At 42.1% G+C, this 23302-nt stretch overlaps 2 protein-coding genes across 2 annotated transcripts; both read left to right on the forward strand.

Moving 5' to 3' along the window:
- The first annotated feature begins 447 nt into the window (after positions 1 to 447).
- Positions 448 to 7976, forward strand: LOC121544957 (adenylosuccinate synthetase isozyme 1 C). Its single transcript, XM_041855228.1, has 13 exons — positions 448 to 739; positions 2413 to 2515; positions 2607 to 2669; positions 2765 to 2815; positions 3543 to 3609; positions 4029 to 4136; positions 4473 to 4554; positions 4641 to 4767; positions 4891 to 5045; positions 5728 to 5852; positions 6043 to 6140; positions 6295 to 6444; positions 6851 to 7976. The coding sequence occupies exons 1-13, from the start codon at positions 467 to 469 to the stop codon at positions 6901 to 6903; spliced, it is 1455 nt and encodes a 484-aa protein (XP_041711162.1). The 5' UTR covers positions 448 to 466; the 3' UTR covers positions 6904 to 7976.
- A 2335-nt stretch (positions 7977 to 10311) lies between these two features.
- Positions 10312 to 15878, forward strand: LOC121544959 (apoptosis regulatory protein Siva). The gene is made up of 4 exons (XM_041855229.1): positions 10312 to 10511; positions 13426 to 13593; positions 14847 to 15000; positions 15650 to 15878. Exons 1-4 carry the CDS (start codon positions 10391 to 10393, stop codon positions 15696 to 15698), a joined length of 492 nt encoding a protein of 163 aa, XP_041711163.1. The 5' UTR covers positions 10312 to 10390; the 3' UTR covers positions 15699 to 15878.
- Positions 15879 to 23302: the final 7424 nt, after the last annotated feature.

The raw sequence follows: 23302 nt of genomic DNA on the forward strand, positions 1-23302 counted from the left end.
TCAATAACATAACTTATTTCTACAATTATCAGAGCATAATTTATTGCAGCATGCATTTACAATACAATACAACTTTATTAATCCCCCGAGGGGCAATTCGTTCATGGCTGACAGGGTGCTTCAATAGGACAAACACACAGACAGTTTAAAACATAAAATATGAACACTTAAGGCATGAATTAAAAGTGCATGGTGCAATTTTAAGAAAGTTTAGCCCTGAAAGTTTACTATCTCTATACATTTGATAGCCTAGAGGGTGCCATGGTTGCAAATAGATTGTAACAACAGTATCGAATGTTGAGTCTGGACTATAATAAAAATAAAAATAAATGAATTCACAGTATGAGATTGCCGTTCTCTTTATTGACATCAAACAAGTCTTTATGGAAACGTGGAGTTGGGCGACAGTGCTCCCAGGCGCGGTTCGAGATCTGCCTACTGCGTCTGTGCGTCCTGCTCTGACATCATGGAGACACTGATATGGCAATGCTACTCTTGGAAACGTTCTAGTCTGTTTCAGACGGACAGCCTAAGTAACATCATGTCGTTGAGCTGGTCAGCAAAAGACCACAAGAGTTATACAAATCCACCCTCCAACCCAACCCAAGGGCTGAAGCGGCCACGGAATGACACAGGGAACAAAGTGACAGTGGTGCTCGGTGCGCAATGGGGAGATGAAGGCAAAGGAAAAGTCGTCGATTTACTGGCGACTGAGTCTGACCTTGTTTGCAGATGTCAGGTAATATCGTGTGTATATAATACGATATTAATGTAACCTTGACATGCTTGAACTGACAAAAGTTATGTCATTGAATTATAACGCATGGTTGGTTGCTGTGAAATTCATGATGCGTCTTTAGAAAAGTAATGTTCCAACATATCGGAATCGGTGACTGTCACTGTACTGCACTACAGTGTGACAGGTGTGGGGCAGGCATTGGAAAAAGCTTGAAATAGCTTACTGTAAAAAATAAAAAAAATCAGTCAAGAGTAATGCACATTTTTTGGCACCTAAATGTTTCATGTGATGTCCTCAGTAGGCTATAAGGGAATTTTGGATAAATCTTGTTTTCTATTTTATCAATGCAGGAAATTAGTTTAAATATTATTTTAAAGAATTAAAACATTTATTTAGAAAACTGGGTGCTATTACCAGTTCTTCAACTTCAACACATTTTGAATGATTGACTGGACTAGAGTTTAAATGAAACTTTAAAACTTGGAATACTATTAACTGGATATTTGTCCTTCTTTAGACTTACATGATCATTAAGAACTTGAAAGCATATTCTCTCAATGGGGGATCCATACCTCACATCACCTAACTGTACATTTTCTCTATCTGACCTATAGTGAACTGCTATAATAGACCATAGTACCAACAATAGGGCAAAACGCTAACTATTTCTTACAAATTAAAGTCTAAAATCACACAGTACTGACAGGGAAAGGTAGCATATATTGATCACACTTGGATCAATACTCTTGGAACCCTTTTTGGTTCCAGGTAGAACTCTTTTGGGTTCCATGTAGAACCCTCTGTGGAAAGGGTTCTAAATGGAACCCAAAAGGGTTCTACCTGGAACCAAAAGGGGTTCTTCAAAGGGTTCTCCTATGGGGACAGCCGAATAACCCTTTTTGGTTCTATATAGCACCTTTTCTCCTACGAGACTAACCTGAATGAAAATGATGTCAATAATCAAGCAAATGTATTTTATAAAGCATTTTTTACACCAGCAGTTGTCACAAAGTGCTTATACATATACCCAGCCTAAAAACCCAAATAGTAAGCGATGCATATGTAGAAGCACAGTGGCTAGGAAAAACTCCCTAGAAAGGCAGGAACCTAAGAAGAAACCTAGAGAGGATCCAGGTTTTGAGGGGTGGCGAGAGAGACACTCATAGACAAAGTTTATCTTTGGCCAGCAAGGAAAAACAAAACTTGCTCAGAAGTCATATCTTGGGACACTCACATTGTAAAGGCCATTACACAGTTGTGTTGTACTCTCCATTGACAGCAAGTCACATCACTGAGCACTCTATGTACTCCTTCAGCCAGCCCCACCCACTGCTGGTGCAGGGTCACAGTCCCAGGGTGACTTGACATGTGAGAAGGTCTTAGCCAGGGGGCAAGGAGTGGAGGGTCTGGCAGCCAAATCTGTTTAAATAGTTGGAAGGGGGGTAGCTTGGTGACAGGGGAGGGGGCTTAGACTCTATTATCCACTGATTAAAATAAGATTATGCATTTGCTCTGGATGTATGGCCAGTGGGTGTCCTGACTGTTTTATGTCCACATTTTGCTATCCCTTTACAAGTAACAGCCATTAATCAAATCAATAACTGTCCTTTGGTGATTTCATGCCACTAGACTTTATGGCTGGATTGCCAAACAGTCTTGTTTTGATCTTCCAGGGCGGTAACAATGCAGGCCACACAGTGGTAGTGGAAGGTACAGAGTATGACTTCCACCTTCTCCCCAGTGGCATTATCAACCCCAAAAGCATATGTGTCATTGGTGAGTATTTCTCTCTTTATCACCATTTCCACTGACCCCAATGGGTAACTGTCTATATGTGCTCATTTATCCAGCATATGGTCCAATGTAGGTAATGGCGTAGTCATACACCTACCAGGCTTGTTTGAGGAGGCAGAGAAGAATGAGAAGAAAGGTAAATCAAGTATTTTTAGAATAACAGTCAATACTGTAGTTGTCAAGTTTGAGGAAACCATTACAGTATTGTTTTTTTCTCCATTCTCTGACCAGGTCTCAAAGGCTGGGAGAAGAGACTAATTGTCTCTGACAGAGCTCACCTTGGTATGTTTGCATTTTTCTGGTTTCACAAATTAAGCGAAGATATATACATGATGTGCTATTTTAGTAGTGTGTGTTTGTTTATCTGCATAATGTACAGTGGGGAAAAAAAGTATTTAGTCAGCCACCAATTGTGCAAGTTCTCCCATTTATTAGGAAATCTTACATTTCCTAATAATTGCTCCCACAGTTGATTTCTTCAAACCAAGCTGCTTACCTATTGCAGATTCAGTCTTCCCAGCCTGGTGCAGGTCTACAATCTTGTTTCTGGTGTCCTTTGACAGCTATTTGGTCTTGGCCATAGTGGAGTTTGGAGTGTGACTGTTTGAGGTTGTGGACATGTATATTTTATACTGATAACAAGTTCAAACAGGTGCCATTAATACAGGTAACGAGTGGAGGACAGAGGAGCCTCTTAAAGAAGAAGTTACAGGTCTGTGAGAGCCAGAAATCTTGCTTGTTTGTAGGTGACCAAATACTTATTTTCCACCATAATTTGCAAATAAATTCATAAAAAATTCCTACAATGTGATTTTCTGGATTTTTTTCCCTCCATTTGTCTGTCATAGTTGACGTGTACCTATGATGAAAATTACAGGCCTCTCTCATCTTTTTAAGTGGGAGAACATGCACAATTGGTGGCTGACTAAATACTTTTTTTTCCCACTGCATATCTTTGTATTGTGCTTAGAGAAAGGTTGACATTTATTTTGCTTTGATCTTTCGACAGTGTTTGATTTCCACCAGGTTGTGGATGGAATTCAGGAGACCCAGCGACAAGCAACAGAGGGAAAGATGTAAGGGTAGGGAAGGCAATGGTTGCTTACATAGGGTAAGGGAATACAATGGGTCACTGTCAATAGAGACTTCAGTCAAGCAGAAGGTAGCCTAGCGGCTAGAGCGTTGGGCCAGTAACCGAAAGGTCGCTAGTTGAATCCCGAGCCGTCAAGGTGAAAAATCTGCCGATGTGCCCTTGAGCAAGGCATTTAACCCTGATTTCTCCAGGGTTGCCATTGATAATGGCTGACTCTGGCCGTGACCCCAATCTCAGGGGGAGTTGGGATATGCAAAAAACACATTTCCAATTCACACATGCATATTAATAGTAGGACAAATATAAGCACCCACTAAAAAAATCACTTCCACATCTGATGAAAAATTGCAGATTCTACTTTGTAATCCCCTCAGCTAAAACAGGTGTTTTTCCTCATGACAGTATTGGAACGACCAAGAAAGGCATTGGACCCACCTATACCAGCAAAGCATCTCGCATTGGACTGCGTGTCTGTGACCTGCTGGGAGACTTCAAAGAGTTCTCTACCAAGTATGCTTACTGACAGACAGGACACAATATACATTTTAGTCATTTAGCAGACGGTCTTATCCAGAGCGACTTACAGTTAGTGAGTGCATACATTTTCATACTTTTTCATACTGGTCCCCTGTGGGAATCGAACCCACAACCCTGGCGTTGCAAGCACCATGCTCTACCAACTGAGCTACACGGGACCATATACACATTTAAACCTCACATACAACAAACATTTTTAGAGTCCAACAGTACATGATTGTGGCTCTTTTGAGACTTTGCTCTTGAACTAAATTGACCCACTAAAGTGAACAGTAATAGAGATTGAGATGATTTGGGGGTTTCTTTCAGATTCAAGAACCTTGTCGCGCAGTACCAGTCCATGTACTCATCCTTGACAGTTGATACTGAAACTCAGCTGAAAAAATTGAAGGTATTTGGTAAATCTCCTCTGAATGAATAGTCATGGGCTATGGATATATTAGACCTATGCAACTTTTTTTGTCTTGTATTGTGCAGGAGTATGGAGAGAGGTTGCGGCCGATGGTGCGAGATGGAGTCTATTACATGTATGAGGCTCTTCATGGACCCCCAAAGAAAATTCTGGTGGAAGGGGCCAATGCTGCCCTCCTCGACATTGACTTTGGTAAGAAATGTCATAGTCCCATTGAGGATTGTGCCAATGATGAGATAGACAGGAAAGTTTGATGGTTAAATGGACAACTCATCTGTATGTAAGTTTAATTCCCACTTTCTCTCTTCCCTTTAGGCACATATCCTTTTGTGACCTCATCAAACTGCACCGTTGGTGGGGCATGCACTGGTCTTGGCATCCCTCCCCTGAATATTGGTGAAGTGTATGGTGTATCAAAGGCCTACACCACCAGGGTAGGCATTGGCGCCTTCCCCACAGAACAGCTCAATGTAAGATCTCTTTCATCTATCTGGACATTTCTGACTCTTGCCTTACTCTCAATAAGGAGATGCTACTGTAACGATTAAAGGGGAACAGCCAGAGCAAGACTTGAACCAGTGACCTTGAGTGAGAGTGTGCACTATCACCTGTGCCATAAAGGTGAAGGCCTCTTAGCAGAGGTTATACTGCATTTTGTAGTTTGATATTTACAGTGCCTAAGTCACTCTCTTGCAGTTTGTTTAGACATGTTGTTTTCTTTTGAGGTACAAGTAGAGTTGGATATGTATAGTAAGCCTAGTGTTTAAGATCACATGACCCTCACACATGTAGGAAGCCTGTTCTCAAAATGCACTGCCTGTGTGGCCAGCTGTCAGATTGTGTGAGAGGCCTGTTAAAACACACTTTAGCTCTCCTGCTGATCACATGTTCAGGGCCTAAATTTAGGGTAGAGAGTCAGGGTTCAATATAGATTTACTGTCTGGTCTGGGGTTATGTTACCTAACATGAGAACTGTCCATGGGGCTGCTGTTCAACATGTTTTAGCTTGATCCCTCACTCCAACTGTAAATCTATTGGTTTACTAAGCATTTTATAACATTTTATTAATAAAAAACATTAAGCTTAGTACCCAACATTGAATATTGATTAATCAAGTGATCTATTCTAGATAACTGAGTGTGTTTTGTGCAGGCGACAGGTGAGCTGCTGCAGACGAGAGGTCATGAGGTGGGCGTGACCACAGGCAGGAAGCGTCGTTGTGGCTGGCTGGACCTGGTCATCCTGAGATACGCCCACATGATCAATGGCTTCACTGCGTGAGTGGATAGGACTGAAAGGCAGGCGGCCAAACCTTACTCTTTTTGAATATCTGCCCATATTTAAATTTTTATCTGACAGGTTCAATGTACTGTCTCTGCCTGTGACTGCTAGTCTGAATGTAATTAATGTAGTAGTTTTCCTCTCTTTTCTCAAATGTGTTAAACAAATAACATTGTTTCCTAACAGCATTGCTTTGACAAAACTTGACATCCTTGATGTGCTGGATGAGATCAAAGTAGGAGTGTCCTACAAAATCAATGGCAAAATAATTCCCCATTTCCCAGGTATGCTCTCTAAATTCAACTTTATTGATTGATTAAAAAGTAGGCCTACTTGTACCACACTAGGCCTACACTGTAAAAGAGACATTAGTATTATCTCTACAAACATTTGATTTCTCCTCTGATTAATAATTATCTTCAACCTTCATTCACATAGCTAACATGGAGCTGTTGCACAAAGTGGAGGTAGAATATGAGACCTTCCCAGGCTGGAAGAGTGATACGTCTGCAGCCAGGAAGTGGAATGATCTCCCCCAGAAGGCTCAGAACTACATCCGCTTTGTTGAGAACCACATTGGAGTACCCAGTAAGTTACATATAGGATACAGGTAGTTCCTGTATCCTGACAGCAGGCTCATCTTCAGTAGGGCACAAACTGAAAAGAAAAATAAGCCTTCTTATTGAACAAGTAGGCATATAGGTCATAGTAATATCTTCTCCATTTCACCACATTTCAAAATATTTTCTTCAGTGGAATGCCTACTTAACGTGACCCAGTTTTACCAGCTACAACCATACCATAGTCCAGCATACTGACCCCTAAATGGGAAACTGAAGAGCCAACTTTGGTCCAGGGACATGGCTTCAATGTGCCAGTAGGGGGCACTATTGGCTATTTTATAACTAGTACCCAATTCTGCAAGTCTAGTGCAAACGTTTTTGGGGGATTTGTGAGTGTTTTTTGACATGTCCTTTGTCATTTCTCTCTACAGTTAAGTGGGTCGGCGTCGGAAAGTCCAGAGAGTGCATGATCCAGATGTTCTAGAGACTTTATCTCTTCTCTCCCTAAGATGGATACATATGGATGGACGAGATGTGGCTTGATGTGACATATTTTTGCAAACCTCAAACGATCTAATATTCTGTAAAACCTGTTGCCAACAGATATGTGTAGCCTTGAAACAATGTTGACTGGAAATGTTGGTAACTTTACATCTATCTATGCAGTGCTTGTCATCAGTAAATTGCCTTGTAATGATGTCTGCCAGAAAGTCCTATGACTGACCCAGCTGTAAATATTACCTTGTGCCACACAACAACCCTGAAAGAAAAAAACATATCCAATAACTTTTCCTCATGAGTAATGTTACCTGCCTTATGTTTTCGGTCTTCTTTAGGGATGGATAGAAATGTACATAATGGGTACCTAGAGGAAAATGGGGGAGGGTCATGCTTTTTCAATTTCAGTCAAGGGGAGGGCTTAGTATGTTTAAAATCTAGTCTAGGGAAGGGTCATGTAATTTGTAATTGATGAAATTTCAATATTTCTCAGTGTTTTAGAATGAGTTGCTTGTTAGGCTGTACATCGATGTGTGCCCGATGCCACACCTCAACCTTGATTCTCCGCTGGGCGCGCAATATCAAGTGCGTCTATAGGCTATTTAGTGTGGTCTCAATCAAAGGATCCATAGCTTATAAGCTATAGGCTACGAATTGCATGCTCGGAGAAGCACATAGCAAAGTTATATTTCTAAGATAGCTGCTGGGATGATGTAAATAAAAATAGGCAGCATTACACACTGCAATGGATATTCCAACCCAGAGCCCCGGCCTGCTCTGCTCTTGCTGATCAAAAACGTTTTTGTGTGCTGCCTAACCAATGGCTGTCCTGTGTAGGCCTATGGTGGCAGTTCAGGAGGAGAGTCAAAGGCCTCTTCCAAAAATAAATTTAGATTAGGCCTAGTCCAAAAAATGCACTATCTTGCGCGCAGACTAGCCTATAGCCTATGTTCTGTTTTGTTTGAGGAGGAGAGCGTGAAGATGATGAGGACCGGAGGTCAACTTTGTTACCTTGCTACTACTATAACTGATTTTAATAAAAACAATATGTTTTTTGTCCATGATGTATTTATCAGAGTTATTGACCTCACAATAAGCTAGATTCGAGTAACTTACATTGTGGGGATGAAATTTGAAGCAGCAGTCGTGGCACAATCAGTCGGAAGTGGACAGTTCATGGTGCTGAAAGTAGGTCAATTCGAGTAGGCATAATTCATTTCAACCATCTTCATTTTAATTAGACTAACAACAAGAGGGCTTTGTGTTAGAGCCTATTTCTTCCTATTTGAGAAATAAGACGTATGCCTACCTGTTTGGCCTACCTCGATGTGTCGGTCAATTCCTCCACCCACCATGCACTCTTTAAATAGCCTATGCCATTGTCAGTGAAGGGCTGTTAAATTAAAATCAAGACTCGAATTGAGAGAGTATGAGAGGGTATGCCATAGGCGTGCGTCTGCCTACCTTTTATTAAAAAGGACAGGCCTACCCCTTGTTAGCTTAAGATTTTGAAGAAAATAAAACGGATCCAATTATATGAAGTGATCTATAACAGTGTTTTGGTCCGCGATGCTTTATGCTAGAAACAAGCTGTAACATACCCGGGAAAGACATAACCTCGATGCATATGGGGATATCATTGTTTAGTTTCTTTGACATTCAGACCGTGAGCTAAAACCTTCTATAGCCAAGGAGTCCAAAAATTGACTTTGCTGGGAAGTAATCTAATTCTGTCACTATCAATTAAGCTATTCACTTTCTGTACAATGGAAGATATTTAATCCCAGACATCTTTTAGGGAAACAATGTGGCCTTCTCTCATTGGGTTAAGCCACGGAATAAGAGTAGCCAGCAGTTAAAGATTAAATTTTTCTGTGTCTGTAGGCTTACTCTGTCTGGGGTGGAAAGGTAGGCCTAACTTTTGAATGTACCATCCTCAGATTGCTGCTGACCTGGTCTCAGAGCATTTCGTATTATTCTGTATGTAAATCCGAGACACTCCATTTAGTATGATATGTTACGTTTCGTATGGTATGTATTCATTTGTGTATGTCCATCACTCATTACGTATGATTTGTTCTGAATTACAATTCGTATTACATGTTACGAATTTGAAAAACATACAATATGTTACGAATTTGCAAAACATATGATATGTTACAAATTCTAGCTAGGTGGCTAACGTTAGCTAGGCTAGGGGTTAGGGGTAAGGGTTAAGGTTAGGGTTAAGTTTAAGTTTAGGAGTTAGGTTAAATGGTTACATTAGGGTTAGGGGAAAGGTTAGCTAAAAGGGTTAAGGGACAGGTTAGCTAACATGCTAAGTAGTTGCAAAGTTGTTAATTAGGTAAAATTGTCTGTGATGAAATTCAAACTCACAACCTTTGGATTGCTAGATGTTCGCATTATACGCCTACCCATCCACCCCAACAAACCACCCTACTTTCATTTTTGCCTTAACTAACCATCTGTCTTATGTAACCATAACGAACATAACACATCATACTAATTTGTGCATCCCGGGTTTACGTTTACTATGTTACGTCTAGTCTACAAGACCAGGCTGCAACTTGATGTCTTATTTGCAAATAGGGACAGTTTTGTTGGAAACAGGACACACTGATTTGGCATTGGAGAAATATTATAAAATTATCACATAGGCTTAGCTCTCTGTCCATTCTTAGCCTGTAATTTTGGTAATGTGTGTGGTATTAAAATATATTTTGCTAATATGTTTCATGACATAGAATTGCATTAAATGTTTATAAAAGGCTATTTTTTCTCGGACCTGCAAATATGATGATAGATTCATGATAGATTCATCCAATGATTTTACTATAAAGGGGATATTTCCACCACTTCTCTTGTCCATCGGTGGTCTGCGAACCCACAACCTTCCGGCCCGCAGCTCTGTGCGCTATCAAATTTCCTGCGTTGCCACGTAAGGTATACAGGGGGAAGAACATTTTGTAATACTGCATATCTAAGACTCTGGTCTATCCAAAAGTGAAGGTAAACGGTGGACAGTTCCCCCTGAGAACTGCCCCCCAATCATCCAAGACCCCCAAAAACCTCCCCGTCAATTCCCCATCCCCAAACCAACTTTATATGTCCGAACACAGAATCAAAAAGGTTTCGCAAAAATAACATGGTCACTGTGGTAGAACGTTTATTTTGTTTGGCGATTTTCTGCATTTATCAAAAGTCCCATCAGTAGCCTGATTTCAGATGTGTCCATGTAAACAGGATTATTAGAGCAAACGAACTATTATATGAATCTGACTATCTACAATAATCGTGCTTATTGTAACACACTGCAACATAAATATTCAAAAGCTTGCACATGTGGTTTGAGTAAAAAATAAAAGTCACGTGATAAGAGGTCAACGATCGGATTGGTTAGTTCGCGCGCTAGTGATTATTTTCCCCGCGTTGCTTTGCAAGCAATTTTTCTTGGACGCACGTTCTTCGCCAAAATGACTAAAAGATCTTATCCTTTCGCAGAATCTTTCTCATCGCAGTATAAAATTCACATTGGACAAAAGGAGTTGAATAATCACGGCGTATTTGGGAACAAGTACAGACAAGAAATGTACGGTAAGGTTTGCTGTCTGAAATAACTGTCTGGCTAACCAATTCTTCAGGTCATTCGCTAACGTTAGCTAGCTGGCCCTACTCCGTTTGCTGTTGTTTAGCTAGCTGTACAAACTAACTAGCTAATGTTAGCTAGCTAGGTTACAACAACTAACTAGCTACACAATGTTAATGTCCTTTTATTACTTGATAATTTAGCTAGCTGGCTATATCCACCCACGACCGGCAGCTTGTTTTTGCCTTTGACTATTTCCAGGTAGCCACTAATGTTACTGTACTGAACAAAAATAAACTAAACATGCAACAATTTCAAAAAATAATTCTGAGTTACAGTTCATATAAGGAAATCAGTCAATTGAAATGAATTAGTTTGGCCCTAATCTATGGATTTCACATAACTGGGCAGGGGTGCAGCCATGGGTGGTGCTGGGAGGGCATAGGCCCATTCACTTGGGAGCGAAGCCGACCCACTGGGGCACCAGGCACAACCAATCAGTCTGTGGTTGTAAGGCCAGTTGGACATACTGCCAAATTCTCTAAAACGAAGTTGGAGGCAGCTTATGGTAGAGAAATGAACATTAAATTATCTGGCAACAGCTCTGGTGGACATCCCTGTGGCATTGTGTTGTGACAAAACTGCACATTTTAGTGGCCTTCTATTGGCCCCAGAGCTGGTGCACCTGTATAATGATCACGCTGTTTAATCAGCTTCTTGATATGCCACACCTGTCAGGTGGATGGATTATCTTGACAAAGGATAACATGCTCACTAACAGGGATGTAAACACATTTGTGCACAACATGAGAGAAATAAGCTTTTTGTGTGTATGGAAAATGTCTGGGATCTTTTATTTCAGCTCATGAAACATGGGACCAGTACTTTACATGTTGCGTTTATATTTTTGTTCAGTGTAGATGTCTAGCTAGCTAAAAGTCTAACTTTATTAACAGACAAATAACAGGTATGGATCATTACTCTAGCTAAGTGAATCAAATCAAATCAAATGTTATTTGCCACATGCGCCGAATACAACAGGTGTAGACATTACAGTGAAATGCTTACTTACAGCCCTTAACCAACAATGCATTTATTTCTGAATAAAAAAGTAAAATAAAACAACAACAAAAAAGTGTTGAAAAAAAGAGCAGAAGTAAAATAACAGTAGGGAGGCTATATACAGTGGGGTACCGGTGCAGATTACAAGATCATGAACAAAAAGCATGGTTACTATTTACCAGTTGTGTTGTATTCAGTAGCCCAACTGATTAGGACTAGAGTGCCAAATAATACACCCAATCCTGTGCCTATGCCACCTGCATACACTCACACGATACCAACACAATCACAGCCTAACAGATGCACCCCCACCAGCACGCCACACACACAGCACGCCACCAGCACGCCACACACACACTCACACAGCACCAGCACGCCTCACACAGCACCCCCACCAGCACGCCACACTCAAACAGCACCCCCACCAGCACGCCTCACACACAGCACCCCAACACACAGCCTAACACAGACTCGCACTTCTCACCAAGTCTGTACTGTAACACAGAAGGATACACTAGTCGAATAACATAGCTTACTTCTAAGTTAGGTCTACACCCGAGTTGGGTTACATTGTAATGTTATTTCTGGTGTTACTCATATGATGGGAGGATAAACTGCACTTTTCCCAGCACCTTCCGGAGACACTTGAAACCCCACCTGTTTAAGGAATACCTGGGATAGGATAAAGTAATCCTTCTACCCCTTACCCCACCCCCCCAAAAAATAAAAATAATTATTGTAAAGTGGTTATCCCACTGGCTATAAGGTGAATGCACCAATTTGTAAGTCGCTCTGGATAAGAGCGTCTGCTAAATGACGTAAATGTAAATAATTCGCCTAGTCTCCGGAGCAGGTGAGCTGCCTGATAGCCAGCTGCACGGCAAGATAGATGGGACACATTTTCAGTTCACTGGTATTTATCTATGCTTTTTTAGTTTGTAGCGCTGTAGCCACTGAATTCTGGTACTTTTCACTTGATATAATAAAACCATCAATCACACAATTCGCCGCTGGCACAATAAAGCCAATGCAGCGCAGCGCTGCCTATTGCCACAGTTTCCCACACAGCTAGCAAGCTAGCACTCGTCATGGAAATGGGGATGTCGGAACGTGAATTTGGACCAATCCCTGACAACCCAAAATATAGCTACGAAACTCTACTTTGTAACCTGATGTTTTTTTCGTGTCTAATAGAATTCTCGCATAGCGTCCATTGTTTGTCTCATCACCTAACACCATAATTATGGTGTTTAACTGTCACCTAGTCAAAGACCGTAATGTCAAGCTTCTGGGAATATTAAGATGTCAGCATGCTTCAGTTCAGCTGGCGCAGAGCTCGGCTAGGCGAACCGAACGAGTGTGCTCGCATACTCCCTTAAAAGACGTCACTTGAAAAATGAGAAAGCGGCAATAGTACTGTATGTCCATTTTGAGACGCCGTAGGCAAAATAGTCAGAATTAATATAAAATAAATCAAGAAATCTGTCAATTTTGACATTTTTGCCGAGAATATCTTAGTCGCGCAATTTTGCATCTGACTAGGTTGTTTGGTGCAGTATTTCTCAAGTGAAAAAATGTGCATGAGGACGAGTCGTCTCTCGTTGAATGACAACGGGCACTTTTTGAAGAATCCCTACTGTTGACCAATCGCCGACTATGGGGGGCGTAAACTTCGCCTACCGACTTCGGTTTGCCTAGATTAAAACGTGTGCCCGACCACCCGAAAAAAAACATCGCTGAAGTCCAACATGTCGTCATAATATATGCTCAAACTGTTCCAAACTGTTTCAGCTGGGAAACATGGGGACGCCTTTACTGTCTTCAATCTGCTATGTGCTTATCTCTGCCTCTCTCTTCCAGAAAAGACAAAGAACCTGCTCTTCAATAGTACCAAAGCTGTCATGGGGAAAATCTGGAATGTAGATACAGAGGAGAAGTGCTCAACGATACAGCCTTCGGGGCCAGGTGTGACACCTAATGTGAGCCAGACACTGATTGGACAGGATGGCAGACTTACACCTGTCCAAGGTAATAAGCTTCTCAGGTGAATTGCAACCTTTACCCACATCTGAGAATGAACTGAAGGGAAACCATTCCTGTCAGAATTGGAATCACCATTCCAACTTCAAAAATAAAATGATTAGACTCTTTAGTACAGGGGTGTCAAACTCATTTAATGGAGCGCAGAGTGTCTGCTGGTTTCAGTGGCGGCCCGCCCATTTGTGCGTTAGGGGCGGTGCCTCACTTGTGATTGGTTTTTAAAAAATGGGAGCATGGGCCCAGATAAACTGGACAACTACGTCCAACAAGAGTTGAAGGACAGAGGGATACACTTGCTAGAACCACCTCATCTCGGTTCTGGTAGGACAAAATGCATGGCCAATTTTGTTTCCCCCATGTTGTTCATCAGGTTCTACTGTTGGTGACAGGGTGACATGTTGTGTGGACTAAAACAGCATAAAACCGGGTGTATCACAAAGCATTAACAAATGAATTAGCCAGCTACAGTAATTTTGAGAAACAGTTTGGTAGACGTATTTTATTTTGGTCAAATTAGCCAGTTATCGACCTTTTGATAAGCTGGAAGCTTGCTAGCTAGTTAGCTCCCATGCCAATTCAAGTCTTTGTAAACTAATATCTAACTCGGAAATATGAAGTTATTTCAGAATCAAAGTTAACTGGCTAGCAGCGCATCATGCTTTGTGACATTGTTAGCTAGCTATCCCCAGTTAGATGTTTTCACTTATTGCATCTGCATGCTTGTTGAGTTCTCCCTGGTGTGTTCGTGACGTGAGCTGGCTGCTCGTTCTAAATGGTATAATCTACTCTGTTCAAAACAGGGGCAGCAGTGGGCATTCGGTTTTTGACATGAAACAGTGAAATGAATGGGTGTATTTATGCTGTTCAAATGCACAGATCGCTTTATACATCTTCTCAAAGAAACTACCAGTAGTTCGAAAACTTGTCATCATATTTATTTCATGCTGCTTTGTTGACAACTCCAACCACCTCGCGCCCCGAGTATTCAGCCAATCAGCGGCCGCCACTGGCTAGTTTTTATTTCCTTTCAATTCGTGTCCAATTGAGCTAAACAACCAGTTGAGGGGAGTTTCTAACTAGTCATTGACCTTAATTGATCAATCAAGTACAAGGGAGGAGTGTGAACCCCGCAGACACCTGGCCCTCTGTGTAATGAGTTTGACACCTTTTGCTTTATGCCACGTTCAAGACAACTGGGAACCTGGAAATCTCTGACATCTGACTTTGTGTGGGTGTCTCAGGTGCTGCGTTGGTTCCAAAGGGGTGCTGTGTGTGTCAGAAGGCCCAGGGGACCAGGAGGCAGTGCTCCCAGTGTGACCGCCCAGCCTGCCCCTCCTGCACCCAGCAGTGCTCCAACTGCTCCAGCCCCTGTTGCTCTGTCTGCACCGTCATGGAGTAAGTGACACTCCTCACCCTTCTCCTTTCATCCAATTTTACTCTAGTCAGAGGGAGCATCTCTTCTGTGTTGGGTAAAATCAGCAAGCACAGCATCTACTGCTATTCCACTATCATAGTGTAATGACCTCAGGAAGTCGTACATTAAATAATGTCCAGAATAGAAGATTGAGTTCTCGATTGAAATAAAACAGTTTATTCTCAACACTCTCACAGGCTACTGTATGGCTGTAGCCTACGCCAAATAAATCTGTAATAAAATCAACAGGTAGCTCACTTTGTCAGGACATACAAAAGAGGCAGAACAATGGACAGCATGGTCAAATAACAGAACTTGCAGTGCCCAACCCTCTGTGGCTCAACCAACCACAAGGACTCCTGGCACAAACATTCCAGGCATTCCTGTGGTTGGCAGACAGCAGGTTGACTGCGAAACCCTGTGTAACTGGGTAAATGAGCACCGACAACAATACAACAAAATATAACACAGGCATATAACTGTCCATGAGGGTCGCTACAATAGTATGCAACATTTTTGATTAAGCAAGCAGTGCAGAGCACGTACATTGAAATGTAGCCTGCTTTTGGATTATATTGCACTTTATTTAGCTTGTTACTCATTGTTTTCTCTATATCCTCTTCTCCTCAGTTACAGTGGCCAGTATGAGCAAGTACTGTGCTGCGGCTGCTCATCGTAATCAACAACTGGACATGGAGAAATTCAGGCATTATGCTTGAATACATTTTAGTTGTCATTTTACATGAAATATTCTTGAAACTGTTTATGCTTTTTTTTTTTACCTTAACTATGGTCCAACTGTGTATTTTTGTATATATGTATTTTGCTATGTTTGTGGAATAAATACTTGAAAGCTTTACTTTCCTTGTTCGCTACTTTGCTTGTCATGCAGTTTACATGCAGCTCATATGTGTTTAATTTAAATCATGAATGACTAATGCTGCCCATAAGGGAAGTGTAGGTAGTGCAAAGTATAGTGTAGTAGGCTACATCATTTAATGGATGAAACAAGGTGGTTCTACTTAGTAGCAGTAGTAGTAATCTATCAAAGCAGCAGGTGGCAGCATAGATCAAGGTCTGTTTCAGACATGAGCTGGTAAAATATTCCTGTGACATGGCTAAATACACTGCTGTTGTAGTCATCACTTTTTCTTGACTCTCATCACTGACTGATTTCAGGGTCATGTATTATGCTCTGTGGGTAATTGTTCTCGGTTGTGGACGTACCCGGAAGTGCAGATTACCAATCTAACAGGATTCAGTCATGTCACCCAGGCCCTGTCCAGAAACAACCCAGAGATGTGTCAAACTCATTCCATGGAGGGCCGAGTGTCTGCAGGTTTTCGCTCCTCCCTTGTACTTGATTGATGAATTAAGGTCACTAATTAGTAAGGAACTCCCTTCACCTGGTTGTCTAGGTCTTAATTGAAAGGGGAAAACCAGCAGATACTAGGCCCTCCATGGAATGAAACATTTACATTTTAGTCATTTAGCAGATGCTCTTATCCAGAGCAACTTACAGTTAAGTGAGTGCATACATTTTTCATACTGGCCCCCCGTGGGAATCGAACCCACAACCCTGGCATTGCAAGCGCCATGCTCTACCAACTGAGCTACACGGGGCCTAAACGTGTGTAAATATGAATTGCTTGGATAGGTAAGCAATATGGTGAAAATTCCATCTGTCCTATCAGAGGACACAGTGGTGCTACTTCTGTATGGATATTACCCATCTAATCCTTTAAATTCACCTCAAGTGCTTTGGGAGTAGGGGTTATAGCTGGACACTCATCGATTTCTGAATAGGTGAAAACTCTGGGTCTTAGCCTATGACTCATATCCCTATGTATTAGCTACAGTAAAAAAAATAAGTCAAGTAAAACAAAAAAACACAGAAATAGAAATAAGAAGAACACAAGAAAGTAAGCTAGCTATATGTAGGGTCAGTTCCAGGGTCAGTGCCAATACCATATTTACAATGTGCAGGGATACTGGGGTGGTAGGATAAGATATGTATAGCGGTAAGGTTACTAGGCATCAGGATATATAATAATAATAATAATAATATGCCATTTAGCAGACGCTTTTATCCAAAGCGACTTACAGTCATGTGTGGATAAATTTTTAGGTATGGGTGGTCCCGGGGATCGAACCCACTACCCTGGCGTTACAAGCGCCATGCTTTACCAATTCAGCTACAGAGGACCACTCATATATGATAAACAGAGTAGCAGCAGCGTATATGATGATTGTGTGTGTATAGAGTCAGTATGAATGTGTGTGAAGAGTGCAGTGGAGGAGGAAGGGGAGGACCATCCTCCTCAGTGAATTTCATAAAAAAAAAAATGCAAAAAATTAAAAAAGTTATCCTTTTTAGATAAAACTACAGTGGGGAAAAAAAGTATTTAGTCAGCCACCAATTGTGCAAGTTCTCCCACTTTAAAAGATGAGAGAGGCCTGTAATTTTCATCATAGGTACACGTCAACTATCACAGACAAATTGAGAAAAAAAATTCCAGAAAATCACATTGTAGGATTTTTAATGAATTTATTTGCAAATTATGGTGGAAAATAAGTATTTGGTCACCTACAAACGAGCAAGATTTCTGGCTCTCACAGACCTGTAACTTCTTCTTTAAGAGGCTCCTCTGTCCTCCACTCGTTACCTGTATTAATGGCACCTGTTTGAACTTGTTATCAGTATAAAAGACACATGTCCACAACCTCAAACAGTCACACTCCAAACTCCACTATGGCCAAGACCAAAGAGCTGTCAAAGGACACCAGAAACAAGATTGTAGACCTGCACCAGGCTGGGAAGACTGAATCTGCAATAGGTAAGCAGCTTGGTTTGAAGAAATCAACTGTGGGAGCAATTATTAGGAAATGGAAGACATACAAGACCACTGATAATCTCCCTCGATCAGGGGCTCCACGCAAGATCTCACCCCGTGGGGTCAAAATGATCACAAGAACGGTGAGCAAAAATCCCAGAACCACACGGGGGGACCTAGTGAATGACCTGCAGAGAGCTGGGACCAAAGTAACAAAGCCTACCATCAGTAACACACTACGCCGCCAGGGACTCAAATCCTGCAGTGCCAGACGTGTCCCCCTGCTTAAGCCAGTACATGTCCAGGCCCGTCTGAAATTTGCTAGAGTGCATTTGGATGATCCAGAAGAGGATTGGGAGAATGTCATATGGTCAGATGAAACCAAAATAGAACTTTTTGGTAAAAACTCAACTCGTCGTGTTTGGAGGACAAAGAATGCTGAGTTGCATCAAAAGAACACCATACCTACTGTGAAGCATGGGGGTGGAAACATCATGCTTTGGGGCTGTTTTTCTGCAAAGGGACCAGGACGACTGATCCGTGTAAAGGAAAGAATGAATGGGGCCATGTATCGTGAGATTTTGAGTGAAAACCTCCTTCCATCAGCAAGGGCATTGAAGATGAAACGTGGCTGGGTCTTTCAGCATGACAATGATCCCAAACACACCGCTCGGGCAACGAAGGAGTGGCTTCGTAAGAAGCATTTCAAGGTCCTGGAGTGGCCTAGCCAGTCTCCAGATCTCAACCCCATAGAAAATCTTTGGAGGGAGTTGAAAGTCCGTGTTGCCCAGCGACAGCCCCAAAACATCACTGCTCTAGAGGAGATCTGCATGGAGGAATGGGCCAAAATACCAGCAACAGTGTGTGAAAACCTTGTGAAGACTTACAGAAAACATTTGACCTGTGTCATTGCCAACAAAGGGTATATAACAAAGTATTGAGAAACTTTTGTTATTGACCAAATACTTATTTTCCACCATAATTTGCAAATAAATTCATTAAAAATCCTACAATGTGATTTTCTGGATTTTTTTTCTATTTTGTCTGTCATAGTTGACGTGTACCTATGATGAAAATTACAGGCCTCTCTCATCTTTTTAAGTGGGAGAACTTGCACAATTGGTGGCTGACTAAATACTTTTTTCCCCCACTGTATACTAAATATAATCATGTCACCAAATAATTGATTGAAACACTATTTTGCAAAGAAGGTATACAGTAGCGTCAACAGCACTCTGTAGGGTAGCGCCATGCTGTAGCCGGAGGACAGCTAGCTTCCGTCCTCCTCTGGGTACATTGACTTCAATACAAAACCTAGGAGGCTCATGGTTCTCACCCCCTTCCATAGACTTACACAGTAATTATGACTTCCGGAGGACGTCCTCCAAACTATCAGAGCTCTTGCAGCATGAACTGACATGTTGTCCACCTAATCAAAGGATCAGATAATCTAGTACTGAAAGCATAAACTACAGCTAGCTAGTACTGCAGTGCATAAAGTAGTGCGGTGAGTAGTTGACTCAAAGAGAGAGAACGACAGTAGTTGAACAGTTTTGAACAAATTCATTTCTTCCAAAATGAAAGAGAAGCAAGAGAGACAGAGATTTCCTCTTTTTTTTTCAGTTTCACTTAACGTTACTTAGCTAGCAAATGAAGCTAGCTAGTTTAGCCTACTGGAACACCCTGCTCAAACAGAGGGACGCTATGTTAGCTAGCTGTTTATAACTTTCCAACACAACACTGGAACTCTTCCAAGTCAAGGTAAGCTTTTGGTTATACTCATTTATTGCCACCGGGGCCCACCAGTGTAACGGCTTACTGACTATACTCTGTAACATTACTGTATGATTGTAGCGGGTTTACTAACGTGTTAGTTCTATTAGCTATGCTGACTATGACATTACTTTAGCAAATATGGTGACAACGATGTAGGCTTTGTGAAGCGGTTTTGGCTTGGAAAGGTTTTTTCACCTGGTGACATACAACTGATGTGTTGGGCATTGAAGTCCACAAGCGAAGGGAAGAGGTGAGAGGAGAGCGCATAGATGCGAGAATGAATACAACGTGGCAACTATGAAAGTGAGCTGTGTTTATGCGTGATCAGGGGTGTATTCATTCCGCTGATTCTGTTGAAAAACGTTTCTTAAACAGAACAAAACGGGGATAAACATACCTGAATTTGTCCAATAGAAACTTTTGTTTGCAACTGTTGGACGAATGATTACACCCTATATCAGCTAGATGCAGGCAAGAGTGTGCAAGGCTGTATTGAATGTCACTGTCTGTCCATGTCACTGTCTGTCACCTCAAATTTGTCTCTCGACCTGTGTGCACCTACGTTGTAAACTTTCATTCATAGGTTGTAGCAACCTCATGATGGGAATAGGGAAAATTTGAGTATAATGAAGTAGCATAAACCAATCGCTGTTTCATTGAACTGGGTGAATGGAATATGAATGACAGTCATTCAATATGCTGTAATAGAAATAAGGCCATGCTCATGAAAAAAGTCCTTCTTCATCATAAATGGCACTGACCGCCACTGGTAGAGTGTGCATATAGTGAGTGTGCATAGTAGAGTCGGTGCAACAAAAAACAAGGGTCGATGCAGATCGTCCGAGTAGCCATTTTGTTAGCTTTTTAGAAATCTAATGGCTTTTTATTTATTTATTTCACCTTTATTTAACCAGGTGAGCCAGTTGAGAACAAGTTCTCATTTACAACTGCGACCTGGCCAAGATAAAGCAAAGCAGTGCGATTAAAAACAACAACACAGAGTTACATATGGGGTAAACAAAACATAAAGTCAAAAATACAACAGAAAATATATATACAGTGTGTGCGAATGTAGTAAGTTATGGAGGTAAGGCAATAAATACGCCATAGTGCAAAATAGTTACAATTTCGTATTAACACTGGAATGATAGATGTGCAAAAGATGATGTGCAAATAGAGATACTGGGGTGCAAATTAGCAAAATAAATAACAATATGGTGATGAGGTAGTTTGGTGGGCTAATTTCAGAATGGCTGTGTACAGGTGCAGTGATCGGTAAGCTGCTCTGACAACTGACGCTTAAAGTTAGTGAGGGAGATAAGAGTCTCCAGCTTCAGAGATTTTTGCAGTTCGTCCAGTCATTGGCAGCAGAGAACTGGAAGGAATGGCGGCCAAAGGAGGTGTTGGCTTTGGGGATGACCAGTGAGATATAGCTGCTGGAGCGCAGACTACGGGTGGGTGTTGCTATGGTGACCAGTGAGCTAAAATAAGACGGGGATTTACCTAGCAGTGATTTATAGATGACCTGGAGCCAGTGGGTTTGGCGACGAATATGTAGTGAGGGCCAGCCAACAAGAGCGTACAGGTCACAATGGTGGGTAGTATATGGGGCTTTGGTGACAAAACGGATGGCACTGTGATAGACTACATCCAATTTGCTGAGTAGAGTGTTAGAGGCTATTTTGTAAATGACATCGCCGAAGTCAAGGATCGGTAGGATAGTCAGTTTTACGAGGGCATGTTTGGCAGCATGAGTGAAGGAGGCTTTGTTGCGAAATAAGAAGCCAATTCTAGATCTAACTTTGGATTGGAGATGCTTAATGTGAGTCTGGAAGGAGAGTTTACAGTCTAACCAGACACCTAGGTATTTGTAGTTGTCCACATACTCTAGGTCAGACCCGCCGAGAGTAGTGATTGTAGTCGGGTGGGCGGGTGCAAGAGGTGGATCCGAGCATCACCAGCAGCAAGAGCGACATCATTGATATACACAGAGAATAGAGTCGGCCCGAGAATTGAACCCTGTGGCACCCCCATAGAGACGGCCAGAGGTCCAGACAACAGGCCCTCCGATTTGACACATTGAACTCTATCTGAGAAGTAGTTGGTGAACCAGGCGAGGCAGTCATTAGAGAAACCAAGGCTATTTAGTCTGCCAATAACAATTCGGTGGTTGACAGAGTCGAAAGCCTTTGCCAGGTCGATGAAGACGGCTGCGCAGTACTGTCTTTTATCGATTGCGGTTATAATATCGTTTAGGACCTTGAGCGTGGCTGAGGTGCACCCATGACCAGCTCGGAAACCGGATTGCATAGCGGAGAAGGTACGGTGGGATTCGAAATGGTCGGTGATCTGTTTGTTAACTTGGCTTTCAAATACTTTCGAAAGGCAGGGTAGGATGGATATAGGTCTGTAACAGTTTGGATCTAGAGTGTCACCCCCTTTGAAGATGGGGATGACCGCGGCAGCTTTCCAATCTCTGGGGATCTCAGACGTTACAAAAGAGAGGTTGAATAGGCTAGTAATAGGGGTTGCGACAATTTCGGCGGCTAGTTTTAGAAAGAAAGGGTCCAGATTGTCTAGCCCAGCTGATTTGTAGGGGTCCAGATTTTTCAGCTCTTTCAGAACATCAGCTGTCTGAATTTGTGTGAAGGAGAAGCGGGGGTGGGGGCATGGGCAAGTTGCAGCGGAGGGTGCAGAGCTGGTGGCCGGGGTAGTGGTAGCCAGGTGGAAAGCATGGCCAGCCGTAGCAAAATGCTTGTTGAAATTCTCGATTATTGTAGATTTATCTGTGGTGACAGTATTTCCTAGCCTCAGTGCAGTTGGGAGGAGGTGCTGTTATATTCCATGGACTTTACAGTGTCCCAAAACTTTTTGGAGTTAGTGCTACAGGATGCACATTTCTGTTTGAAAAAGCTAGCCTTTGCTTTCCTAACTGATTGTGTATATTGGTTCCTGACTTCCCTAAAAAGTTGCATATCGCGGGGGCTGTTCGATGCTAATGCAGTACGCCACAGGATGTTTTTGTGCTGGTCAAGGGCAGTCAAGTCTGAGGAGAACCAGGGGCTATATCTGTTCTTAGTTCAGAATTTTTTGAATGGGGCATGCTTATTTAAGATTGAGAGGAAAGCACTTTTAAAGAACAACCAAGGCATCCTCTACTGACGGAATGAGGTCAATATCCATCCAGGATACCCGGGCCAGGTCAATTAGAAAGGCCTGCTCGCTAAAGTGTTTTTGGGAGCGTTTGACAGTGATGAGGGGTAGTCGTTTGACCGCGGACCCATTACGGACGCAGGCAATAAGGCGCTGAGATCCTGGTTGAAGACAGCGGAGGTGTATTTAGAGGGTACATTTGCCAGGATGATATCTATGAGGGTGCCCATGTTTACAGATTTAGGGTTGTACCTGGTAGGTTCGTTGATAATTTGTGTGAGATTTAGGGCATCTAGTTTAGATTGTAGGTTGGCCGGGGTGTTAAGCATATCCCAGTTTAGGTCACCAAGCAGTACGAACTCTGAAGATAGATGGGGGGCGATCAGTTCACATATGGTGTCCAGGGCACAGCTCGGGGCTGAGGGGGGTCTGTAGCAAGCGGCAACAGTGAGAGACTTATTTCTGGAAAGGTGGATTTTTAGAAGTAGAAGCTCAAACTGTTTGGGCACAGACCTGGATA

The sequence above is a fragment of the Coregonus clupeaformis genome, chromosome 29 (assembly GCF_020615455.1).
Source record: "Coregonus clupeaformis isolate EN_2021a chromosome 29, ASM2061545v1, whole genome shotgun sequence".
NCBI classification, from domain to species: Eukaryota; Metazoa; Chordata; class Actinopteri; order Salmoniformes; family Salmonidae; genus Coregonus; species Coregonus clupeaformis.

Bases quoted from the DNA above. Each gene is read 5' to 3' on its own strand.
- LOC121544959 (XM_041855229.1), top strand. From the start codon at position 10,391: ATGACTAAAAGATCTTATCCTTTCGCAGAATCTTTCTCATCGCAGTAT. The intron at 10,512-13,425 runs GTAAGGTTTGCT...TCTCTCTTCCAG, and splicing joins GTACAGACAAGAAATGTACG to AAAAGACAAAGAACCTGCTC. The intron at 13,594-14,846 runs GTAATAAGCTTC...TGGGTGTCTCAG, and splicing joins CAGACTTACACCTGTCCAAG to GTGCTGCGTTGGTTCCAAAG.
- LOC121544957 (XM_041855228.1), top strand. From the start codon at position 467: ATGGAGACACTGATATGGCAATGCTACTCTTGGAAACGTTCTAGTCTG. The intron at 2,516-2,606 runs GTGAGTATTTCT...GGTCCAATGTAG, and splicing joins CAAAAGCATATGTGTCATTG to GTAATGGCGTAGTCATACAC. The intron at 2,816-3,542 runs GTATGTTTGCAT...ATCTTTCGACAG, and splicing joins CTCTGACAGAGCTCACCTTG to TGTTTGATTTCCACCAGGTT.